This window comes from Eleutherodactylus coqui, chromosome 11 (assembly GCF_035609145.1).
Source record: "Eleutherodactylus coqui strain aEleCoq1 chromosome 11, aEleCoq1.hap1, whole genome shotgun sequence".
Classification (NCBI taxonomy): Eukaryota; Metazoa; Chordata; class Amphibia; order Anura; family Eleutherodactylidae; genus Eleutherodactylus; species Eleutherodactylus coqui.
The window spans coordinates 37,977,103-37,989,457 of record NC_089847.1 but is presented as its reverse complement, the minus strand read 5'-3'; the positions used below and the strand labels follow the sequence as shown (position 1 = coordinate 37,989,457).

The 12,355-nt window shown below is 41.3% G+C and overlaps 1 protein-coding gene across 1 annotated transcript in view; it reads left to right on the top strand.

Moving 5' to 3' along the window:
- NRN1L (neuritin 1 like) overlaps positions 1–12,355 on the top strand; it is a 47,605-nt gene that overhangs the window by 28,327 nt on the left and 6,923 nt on the right. The window contains exon 3 of the mRNA XM_066582958.1: positions 2,700–2,865. Within this exon, the coding sequence (XP_066439055.1) occupies positions 2,700–2,865 (166 nt within the window). The remainder of the gene's footprint in view (positions 1–2,699; positions 2,866–12,355) is intronic.

The following is a 12,355-nucleotide window of genomic DNA, read 5'->3' as shown; positions in this document are numbered from 1 at the left end:
TGCTGATCGGCAGTGGTCCTGAATGGTGGAACCTCTACCGATTTGAATATTCATGGCTTACCCTTAGGATAGGTCATCCGTAATTGAGTCCAAAAAACCCCTTTAACACTTTCCACATACAGAAGTACCATTATGCCCTATTTTCTAGTCGCAATAGGATGTAATGCTACATCTTGATGATCATACAGGCACATAAGTTGTGACTGACAGTCATCCTCTTACTCTTATAGCTAGGATTGGAGAAACCCCTCATGACAAGTGGTTTAACACCATAAATGTCGATATTAGACTTGTTTCAGCATCTAAGGGAATATTCACGTCTGCATTTGTGTCTGTTTCCTTCCAGCATTGCTAGTGTTAGTTTGGTCTTGCAGCTGCACGTATTGTTTGACTCCTGTTGTGACCCCGGCTTTCTGACTTTATGCTTTTTGGACTTGACTTCATTTTTGCCTGACCCCTTTGTACCGCGTACCCTCCTATTGCCGACCTGGATAGTCTAACCATTCTACTGTTTGTTTGTCTCCAGTGTCTGTTTGTCTTTCCTGTGTCCCGCTTCCCTAGTGAGTGTAGGGACCGCCGCCCAGTTGTCGCCTGGGGGGTTAGCCCAGGGGGACATGTAGGCAGGGACAGGGGTTGCGGGTTATCTTAGGGACTTTCTTTATCCCGGACCCTGTCCTGACACTGGAGCTGACCAAGAAGAGGAGCTGTAGGGGGGCTGCTGCTTATAAGAGTGAATGAGGATAACAATGCTGTAGAGTTGCACTCCTGAATCAGTAGTAGTGGTGATTCCTGTACTATGGAACTGTAAGTGAGGCAGGCCTCAATCCACATATTAGGAATGTTATTAGGTAATCAACAGGCCTGTTGAAGAAGCCACGTACTGTGATTATACTATTGACTGAGCTTTGGACTGAGCTAAGATACAAAGAGCAGTGTGTGAAATGGCGCTTAAAGAGACGTTTTCAACTGAGTTTCATTGCTCGTAATGACAGACTGAGATAGGGATACATAGACATGAGCCTACAGAATAGAGACATGTCAACAGGAGTTCGAACTCTGTGTTTTCAACTAGACCATATTGAAAAGGAAAGAGTGTTAATCCTTTTAAGACAAAACACATATTACAGGTTTGGATTTCTATTCAACAAAACTGATCCTTGGGTAGTATTATTGATAGTGTTCTTACTGTATTTTTCTACGGTGTGCATAAAATATTAGTAATCCTAAGATTTAGTTAGCCGTAGCTAGTGTTAGAATAATGGTATAGTAAGTGAGCAATTAACATTTACCATAGATTTACCCGTTTCTGTTCTTTGTTCTTAAATATTGTAAACTTTGATTACTCCATCTGCTGCATCGTATCCCGAATCCTGTGTCACTACACCACCACCTGTGACACAATCATTGCTGACTGTATCAGACTGTATACACATGTTGATCTCCAGCCTTCATAGATTTTTTTTTTGCATTTTATTTTTTCATATAGTACTTTTTAATCAATTTATACACTATGTTGACAAAAATATTGGGACACCCACCAATCCTGTGCTGTTAGGTGAAGGGGATATGCAAATCAGATATCCCTGTGCAGAAAACATGGATTGTAGAGTTGAAAAACTTCCAGCAGGTTATGGTGGTGGGATGTTACCTGAGCAACCAATCAGTACAAGACATTACAGCGCTTTTGGACCTTCCAAAGTCAACTGTTGGCAATGATATTCGGAAATGGAAACCATCTGGTGTGTATGCAGTACAGTAATGTTTAGGGAGACATCGTAAACTGACAGAATGTAAACAACAAAGCCTTGTACGAGTTGTGAAAGCATCATGCACATCATCTGCTGAAAAACTCAGGAGGTTCCACAGGCCATTTGAACATCCATTAGCACCAGAGCCATCTCTCGGGAACTGCATGCGTAGGGTTACCATGGACAAGCGGCTGCACATAAGCCCAACATAACAGCAGTGAATGCGCAGAGGTGCCTGCGATGGCACTTAGAGTGTCATTCTTGGACTGTAAATGAGTGGAGCAAGTGTTGTGGAATCACAATACACCATCTTCCGATCGGATGGCTGCACTTGAGTGTAGTGATTTCCTGGAGATTGGTCTCTACGTGACTGTGTCATCCCAACAGTAAAGTTTGGAGGAGATTCTGTTATGGCGTGGGGGTGTTTCCGCTGAGAAGGAATAGGGCCATTGGTTATACTGAAGTCCAACCTCAATGCCAATGGGTACACAGACATTCTGGACAATGTGGCATTACCTACCCTGTGGTAATACTCTGGTACAGCTCCGTGTCTCCACCAACATGACCGAGCAACATGGCATACACCACGCAGTTTTGAGGCTTAGTTTCATGAACAAGACATCGGCAAAACCTAATTGGCCAGCCCAAAGTCATTGAGCATTTTTGGGATGAACTAGGAGATCATCTTCCACATCACTATCTGAAGCGCTCCTCGAGGATTGGAGGCTAATCCCTCCACACATCTATCATAATTTGGTGGAAAGCGGCCTAGGAGGGTTACTGCAGTCATTGAGGCTAAAGGCTGCCCAAGACTATATTAAAAAATATGAATAAAATTGAATTTCAACACCAATCTATGAGTGTCCCAATACTTTGGTTAACATGGTGTATCATGTATGCACACATTGAGAATTGATTACTTACTGGTATCTTTTATTCTCTTTGCTCCAGCAATTCTACATATTCCCGTGAGAGCAGCAAGCAGAAAATGTGACACTATTTATAAAGGATTTGCTGACTGTCTAATAAGCCTGGGGGATAGTATGGCTCAAAACGTTCAGCAATCCAAAGTAAATGAAGAGCTTGATGATATTGAAGAACTTGACTCCATATGCAAGTAAGTTTTGAACTGTAAGCTGAACAAAACCATGAAATATCTTACATAGTATGGTGCTATTCACATATTTCATTAAAAAGAACTTGCCATCTGGCCAACCACACTCCCAGGGTTTAGTTCTACGGTATCTTCACACCCGGCGGATCCGATTTTTCTGTAGCCGCAAAGCTTTTGGCTGAGGAATTGCTGCACATTTCACCCTTTGCATTGCAGGGGGTGAAATATGCACTGAAAATCCATAGTATACATTAAAATGCTAGTGTTTAAAAATTTGCACCACATATCAATTTACATGTGGATTTTTTCCGCAGTGTGTGGATGAGATTTTCAAAATCTCCACCACTTTGCAACTTAAGTAAATGCTGTGGATTTTACATGCGGAGAATCTACAGCTGCTCTGTCCCGTGTGAACATGGTTTTGGTGTGGATTTGTCTAGGGTGTATTTTTTTACACCCCATGGATTTAATGAATTGCCCGCTTGTGTTTTTAAGGCTTCATTTGCAACATATTTCTGTGCATGCTGTGGTTTCTGTCTTAAATACCAATAAACTGCTTTGAGTCTGGGCCCTGCTTCTGAACCATAGGCTTTAATGTGTGAGAAAGACCACTCTTATTCCATAGAACTCTATTGTACCCTTTCATTAGATCTCAGGATATTTACAACAGCAGGATATACCATAGCATTTGGTTTCCCAAACCATTACCAATCAGAGCATTCCCATTCCATGACTGGCTACTGGATGATGCCAGTATCATTACCTGGTGCATTCACAACCTTAATGTGTCTGACCTCAGTGGTGCGTGTACATGAAGCAACTGGGTGCAGAATAGAACTGTTCCCGTTGATGAATATACAAGAGGTGCAAATATTTAAAGGTGACTGTAGAAAGCTTGAAAAACACCGCCATATCCAGGTGTCAACATCTAGGTGCAAACTATAACATAATATCACAGGACACAAATGTAAATAGTTCCCTGATGTACCAAACATCTAAAGGAAAAACGTGTCGGGTTCAAATTGGTATGGCAAACTTTATCTGGATCCATGTTGGGATCCAATTGATGTGGTAAACCTTATTTGGAATCATGTTTGGAAATCAAAATGCTATGGTTTATCTTACTGTTGTGTACTGTAAATCTTGCTATTTAATGATAAGGTGCAACAAGGGTTTATAGGGTAACTAACTGATATACTTGGCTTCGCCCAAGTTAATTTTGTACAGGTGTTTACCTGTTCTTCGCACGAAAAATTTTCATGAAGTTGTGGTTACTTCAGAGGAACCGAGGAATAAAATATGTATACACATAGAGGAGTGTTAGATTCTCCTTAGACTGCATGTACCGATGTCTCTCTGCAGAATGTGTAGAGGAGCGATAGATTGTCCTCTGTATATACACATAGAGGTAAGGTAGATTTTCCTCAGTATACAAATCATTTCCCTAAGCTTTATGGTTTCTGAGAAAATAACTATGTCACATATTGCAGATTTTCACAGTTTTTCACACTTAGAATTGAATATTGAAGTTGCAACCCCTTTACTTTTTCTATTAGGATGTAAAGAATGGTCGTGGCAAATTTAAATTTTTGTACGACATCGGGACGTTACATAGGGGTGAACTTACTTTTGCACTTGAATAATCAAATTGCGACCCCTTTGCTTTTCCTATTTAGGACCTAAGGAACGGTCAAGCCGAATTTCAAGTTTGTACAACATCGGGAAGTTAGACAATTAGATTATGTACATTTACATAGGGGTTGAATCACTTTTGCACTTAACATTGAATAATCAAGTTGTGACCCCTTTACTTTTCCTATTTAGGACCTAAAGAATGATTATGCCGAATTTCAAGTTTGTACAACACCAGGAAGTTAGACAATTAGATTAGGTACATTACATAGGGGTTCAATTACTTTTGCACTTAGCATTGAATAATCAAGTTGTGACTCCTTTACTTTTCCTATGTAGGACCTAAGGAATGGTTGTGCCAAATTTCAAGCTTGTACGACAGCAGGAAGTTACATAACATAGCAGTGCACTTAGTTTTGCACTTAACATTGAATAATAGAGTTGTGACCCCTTTGCTTTTCCTATTTAGGACCTAAGGAATGGTCATACCAAATTTCACGTTTTTACGGGACGTTAGAGAATTAGTGGCGAGTCAGTTAGTCAGTGAGGGCTTTCGCCTTTTAAATATGTATATAGATAATCAGATAGTAGGGGTCATCTTTTTTGGAGCCGTTTCCCTGCTCTTAGACAGGTGGCAATCCAGGGTGCAATAGGGAAAGTATGCACAATGAAAGAAAACCTCAACAACTTCACTTTTCTGCTTATTATCTTTCACAGCATTTTGATATACAGCTGTGCATTTGTATTTTCTATGATCCACTATACAACAGCATGCTATTGCATTGGCTATCCATCAAAGTGCTAATGACCACTTCTTGTCAATCCGTGTGTGTGATCTGTGAGTTACATGCAGAGATTGACAGCACCTGTGATGTCAGTTACTGGCTCTTAGCTACACTGCCTGATCACATGACGGTGATGTCATTACAGGTCCTTTATCCTCCTTCTGTCCTGAATGAGGAATTATGGGCAGACTACAACCCCCACAAACCCCTGCGGCTTCAGTTGATATAGCAGTCCTCAGTCTGGAAGTTTGTATCAGCTTGTGAGACACCTAGACACCTGTGTGGAGACTCCAATAAATGACACCTCACAAATTTACACATACAAATCTCGTGTGCTCACAGGACCTGTGATGATGTCACCGTCATGTGATCAGTCACATGGTCTCTAAGATGAAAGAGGAATTATGGGCAGACTACATCCCCCACGAACTCCCGTGGCCTCAGTTGCTATGGATACAGCAGTACTCAGTCTGCAGTTTGTAGTTTGTTGTGAGACCGCTAGACACCTGTGTGGAAACTCCAATAAATGACACCTCACAAATGTGCACATGCATAGCTGGCAGTGCATATTGATCAACAGCATTGAAACATAGTCCTTCACCAATATCTTCACAGTCTCCTGAAGATAATATCACGCCATCCCAGGTGCTGATGACACTAACACCAGCCCAGCCTTCATCTGATCGTGAACCGTTGTCCAGTGTTGAAACAAACCATCACTGTCATGCAAACATGTCACCACAGAGGGTTCAACGCCGCTGTGAAGCTAATGCAGTTTACATGACACAGCAACAAGCCCCGATTTCCCCTCAGCCACCAGCTGGTTTGTAAATCTCGTGCAGCAGATATGCGAAAGCAACGTAGCAGAGCTGTGTGTGTGTGACATGCATGTAGCAGAGCTGTGTGTATGTGTGACGTGCATGTGGCAGAGCTGTGTGGAGCATTGCACCACCAGAAACACTGGTACTATAATTTCCTAATAATTACTAGTACTATATATATATACAGGCAAAAGCCCTCAATCACTGACTGACAGACAGACTGACTCACTCACTCACTGACTCGCCACTAATTCTTTGACTTTCCGGTGTCGTACAAACGTGAAATTTGGCACGACCATTCTGTAGGTGCTAAGGCCTCATGTCCACGGCTCGCGCAAATTTTTCATGCGGATATTCGCAGCGAATGCACTGCGGATCATCCATGCAGAAAAAATCCACAACCCCACCTCCCAGCCTTTTCCCCACCACCCTAATTGATTTTGACCTTCAAATTCGCATTGAATCCGCAAATGTATTTAAATGTATTTGCAGATGCACTGCGGATCCTAAGCTCCCATAGAGATGAATGGAGCCTAATCCGCAATGAAATGGAGCATGCCGCAGTTTATTATCCACACGTGGCATCCACAAATCATTGAAAATAAAATCTGCAGGTGTTATGGTCGGCTAGAGCTGCAGATCAACCGCGCGGATTTTGCAAATCGAATCCGCCCATGGACATTGGGCCTAAATAGGAAAAGTAAAGGGTCAAAACTCGATTATTCAATGCTATGTGCAAAAGTAAGTGACATCCCCTATGTAACGTACCTAATCTAATTCTCTAACTTCCCGGTGTCATACAAACCTAAAATTTGGCACAAACATTCTATAGATGCTGAATAGGAAAAGTAAAGGGATCACAACTCGATTATTTAATGCAATTTTAAGTAAGTCACCCTCTTTGTTACGTAACTTCCCGGTGTCATACAAACGTTAAATTTGGCACGACCATTCTTTAGGTTCTAAATGGGAAAAGTAAAGGGGTCACAACTTGATTATTCAATGCTAAGTGCAAAAGTAATTGAACCCCCTATGTAATGTATCAATTCTAATTGTCTAACTATACGATGTCGTACAAACCTAAAATTTGGCACGACCATTCTTAAGGTCCTAAATAGGAAAAGTAAATGAGTTACAAATTGACTTAAAAGGCTGTAAAGTACATAAGGAAGCGGCTATGGACTGCAGGGATGCAGCATGCCTTTAAGGCTAAGCAGAAGCTGCAAGCTCCAGTCTGGGGTTAAATTTGAATAAAAAGGGGCCTTACCTTTAAGGATAAAAAGTGAGGAGAATGGGAGGGGTAGCACTTTCTGCAGAGGGACATTGGTACATGCAGTCTGAGGAGAATCTAACACTCCTATGTGTATACATATTTTATTCTTCGGTTCCTCTGAAGTAACCACCACTTCATAAAATTTTCTGTTCTAACAACAGGTAAACACTTGTAGCAAATTAACTCGGGTGAAGCCGGGTATATCAGCTAGTCATATATATGTTGGTTTTGTTATTTATCTAGAATTTATAATAAGCTAAGTTTAAATGGAGAATTTTTTTATAATCCTCTTAAAGTACTGGAAATAAACAGAAACCTTGTGAAAAAGAGAACAGAGCAGTCTCTATGCCACACATAAAAGCATTCTACTCCATCCCAGGGTTCCAACTTAATGCTGTTTTTTTCTCTTTCAAATGGAACATCACGATGGAAACCCATAGAGTATGTAGAAATGCAGCCTACATTGTTGGAAAGGATACTTCGCACCTGGCCCCATATCTCCTTACCCTTTCCTTCATCTTCCTACTCTCTTCTGCATTTTTTTATTCTTTGTGGTTCTTTTTTAATTTCTTTTGGGAAGTCAGAGGTCTCCTAGGCATCATGTTTTGTATTTTCTTAAAGGTTTACTGTTGAATGGTAAGTAGAAAGCTTCACAATGCAACTATGAATTACTCAACTTTTCCTTTACCTTCTGATTTTGATATTTTTGTCTTGTTACAATTTTTGAGCAAAATCTAAAATGACAGAATTTTTTATTTTATTCTGTTAAAACGATCATAATTTACCAATAACATCAGTAGTTTTATATCACTATGGCACATTTCTTATTATTTTTTTGATCCTCTGTTCCGTTACAGAACAGAAAAACAGAAAAAAATGTCATGCCGTTTCTGTCAAATGACGGAAACTAGAACTCATTGACTATAATTGGTTCCTTCCAGTTTCTGTCATGCTATACTATATTTTCCAGCACTTATGATGCAAATTAGTTCATTTGGGGGAAAATTCCTCCTCGACTCCGTAATGGCAATTAGAATAATCCCTGGATCAACCTTTGATAGTTCCTACCTATATATAAGACCCGAAACTACAAATGCGCAGGTCACCTAATGTCTATATCCTGTAATATCCTTCCGCTCAAGAAAGACATCTAGTCCCCTCTTAAACTCCTCAATGGATTTTGCCATCACTACGTCCTCAGGTGGAGAGTTTAACACTCTCACTGCTCTTACAGTAAAGAACCCCCTTCTGTGTTGATGATGAAACCTGCTTTCTTCTAGACGTAGCGGATGCCCTCTTGTTACTGACACATGAACAAATCATTGGAGAGATTCTTGTATTGTCCCCTAATATATTTATACATAGTTATTTGATCGCCCCTTAGTCGTCTTTTTTTCCAGGGTGAAAAGTCCTAATTTTGATAGTCTCTCTGGGTATTCCAGTCCTTTCATTCCATGTATTAGTTTAGTTGCCCTTCTTTGAACCCCCTCAAGCACTGCAACATCCTTTCTGAGCAGCGGTGTCCAGAACTGTACACACTATTCCATGTGAAGTCTGACAAGTGCCTTATATAGTGGGAGGATAATGTTCTCGTCCCTCGCCCCTATACCTTTTTTAATGCACCCCAAGACTCTATTAGCTTTTGCAGCAGCTGACTAGCATTGGTTGCTCCAGTTAAATCTACAATACACTAGTACCCCCCGGTCTTTTTCCGTATCACTTTTCCCTAGCAGTACCCCATTTAGTGTATATCGGTGACATCTGTTTCTCCTGCCCATGTGCATAACCTTACATTTATCAACATTGAACTTCATTTGCCATTTTTGCCCAAGCCCCCAGTTTATCTAGGTCCTTTTGTAGTCGCACATTGTCCTCCATTGTATTAATTGTTTTATATAATTTTGTATCATCTGCAAATATTGATATTTTACTGTGCAGTCCCTCTATCAGGTCATTGATAAATATATTGAACAGAATGGGGCCTAGTACTGAGCCCTGTGGCACCCCTCTAGCGACGGTTGCCCAATCAGAGTATGAACCAGTTATTACTACCCTCTGCTTTCTATCTCTGAGTCAGTTCTTTACCCAGATACACACGTTTTCGCCCAGTCAGAGCTGCCTCATTTTGTCTATCAACCTATTATGCGGCACGGTGTCAAATGCTTTAGAGAAATCCAGATATACAAGATCAATACTCTCCCAGGTCCAGCCTAGAACTTACTTCATCGTAGAAGATGATCAGATTGGTCTGACATGATCGACCCCTCATGAACCCGTGCTGGTGAAGAGTTATTCCATTGTTCTCCTTGAGGTATTCTAGGATGGCGTCTCTCAGAAACCCCTCGAATATTTTTCGAGTTATTGAAGTGAGACTTACCGGCCTGTAGTTACCAGGCTCTCTTTTGGACCCCTTTTTGTAAATTGGAACTATGTTGGCAATGCACCAATCCAATGGTATAACTCCGGTCTTGATAGTGACCATAAATATAAGAAATAGTGGTCTAGTTAACGCATCACTTAGTTCCCTTAGAACCCTTGGGTGTATTCCATCTGGACCCAGCGATTTATCGATTTTAATCCTCTGTAACTGGCTCTGCACTTCCTCCTGTGTTAGGTATGTGATATGTAGCGGGGGGGGGGGGGGGGGGAGGGGGGTTGTTTTATTCCCCTGTATTTTGTGTGACATTTCCTTTTCGTTCATGAATGCACTTGAAAAGAAACCATTTAATAGATTTGCCTTCCGTCTTCTATGTTTTTTCCTGCATTATTCATTAAAGGGCCAGTACTCTCAGTGCAAATCCATTTGTTGTTAATATAGTTGAAGAATAGTTTAGGGTTATTTTTGCTCTTTTTGGCAATCAATCTTTCTGCCTCCTCCCTCGCAATTTTAATCTTTTCTTTACATATTTTGTTTTTTTCCCTGTTTGTTTTTAGTGCTTCTTCACTGCCTTCTTGTTTTAATAGTTTAAACGCTTTATTTTTTTCGTTTATTGCCCCCCTTACACTCTTGTCGAGCCACATTGGTTTCCTTCAACTTGTGGTTCTTTTTTTTTTTTTAAAGTGTATGAACTGCTGACATGAGGTGATTAGGATGTTTTTAAACTTTTCCCATTTGTTGTCTGTACTGATATTTTTGAGGATGTTGTCCCTATTAATGTTACCAATAGTAGTTCTCAGCTGATCAAATTTTGCTTTTCTAAAGTTTAATTTTTTTGTCATTCCCTGCTAAGGTTTCCTATTGAATGACAGCTGGAAATTTATTTTATTGTGGTCACTATTTGCCAAGTGCTCCTCAACCTGCACCCCCATTATTCGATCCGGTTTGTTAGTTAGTACTAAGTCCAGAGTGGCCTTCCCTTTAGTTGGCTCCTGCACCACTTGGATAAGGTAGTTATCTTTAATTGTTCTCAAGCACTTATCACCATTGCGAAATTTGCAGGTTTCGTTTTCCCATGTTATATCCAGATAATTAAAGTCCCCCATAGTAATTACTTCATTGCGGTTTGACACCTTTTCTATCTGCCTTAATAATTCGATTTCAGTTTCTTCTGTTGCTTTTGGTGGTCTATAGAAGACCCCTATCAGTATTTTGTTATATTTTTCTCACTGTATTTCTACCCACAGAGATTCCACGTGTTCATCTCCTACACCTATAGCTTCTCACAGCCTCGGCATTAAGTACAATTTAACGTACAGACACACCCCACCCCCTTTTTGTTCGCCATGGTCTCTTCTGAAGAGATTGTAACCTTGTAAATTTACCGCCCAATTGCACTTATCATCAAGCCATGTTTCCGTTATTCCAAATATATCATAGTTATCATCAGTCATTCTCGCTTCAAGCTCGCCCACTTTGCCGATCAGACTTCTTGCATTCGTAGCCATACAATTTATACGGTTGGTGTTGTGGTTCTTTACATTCATTTTGCTGTTCTGTTGAATCTAACTGTACTAACTCCCCCCTCTCGAAACTCTCCCCCTCCATTCCCATTACTTGGACCCAGGTCGCTATCTACACTGTCTACCCCCCTGTTTATCTTTTTGCTCTCCCCCAGTACCTAGTTTAAACACTCCTCCAGCCTTCTAGCCATCTTCTCACCCAGCACAGCTGCACCCTCCCCATTAAGATGCAGTCCGTCCCAACGGTAGAGCCTGCAGCCAACAGCAAAGTCAGTCCAGTTCTCCAAGAACCCGAAGCCCTCCTTCTTACACCAACTCCGGAGCTGCTTGTTTACCTCCCTAAGATCCTGCTGCCTTTCTAGTGGGGCTTTTGGTGCAGGTAGTATTTTCGAGAAAACTACCCTGGAGGTTCTCGCCCTAAGTTTGGATCCTAGGTCCCTGAAATAGTTTTTGAGGGCCCTCCATTGACCTCTAATTTGTTCATTGGTGCCAATGTGCACCATGACCGCTGTATCCTTGCCAGCCTCCCCCCCCCCCAGTAATCTCTCAATCTGATCGGCGATGTGTCAAACTCAAGTGCCAGGAAGACAACACACCGTTCAACAATGCCGGTCTTTATGGCAGACTGCTCTATCTGTCCCCCTTATAATTGAGTCCCGCACCACTAGGACCTGTCTAGTCTGCCCTGCACTCCCCATCCCCATCTCACTGGAGCAGTTATCCCCCTGGCGTTCAGAGGGCATGTCATGCTGCAGCCGTGCTGGCTCTATATAGTCTTACATATAATCCACACCACTATGTGAGTCAACTTTGGTTGAAAGAAATAGACCTTTATAAGTAGGCTAAGTCCAGACATTGTGAACAATTTCACATATATGCAATGAATCTGCAGCAAATCCGCATAGGTTGTATATGGATTCTATTGAGGATAATGGTATGCATTAGGCAAAGATTTCACCCTTTACATTGCCAAGACATTATAAAACCTACATTTGCATACCTGGTTTCCCAGAGGAGCATTCCATGGCCTTTCAAGTCTCCTCATCCCTACTAGATGGTCCAAGGAGGAACTGTCCCCAACC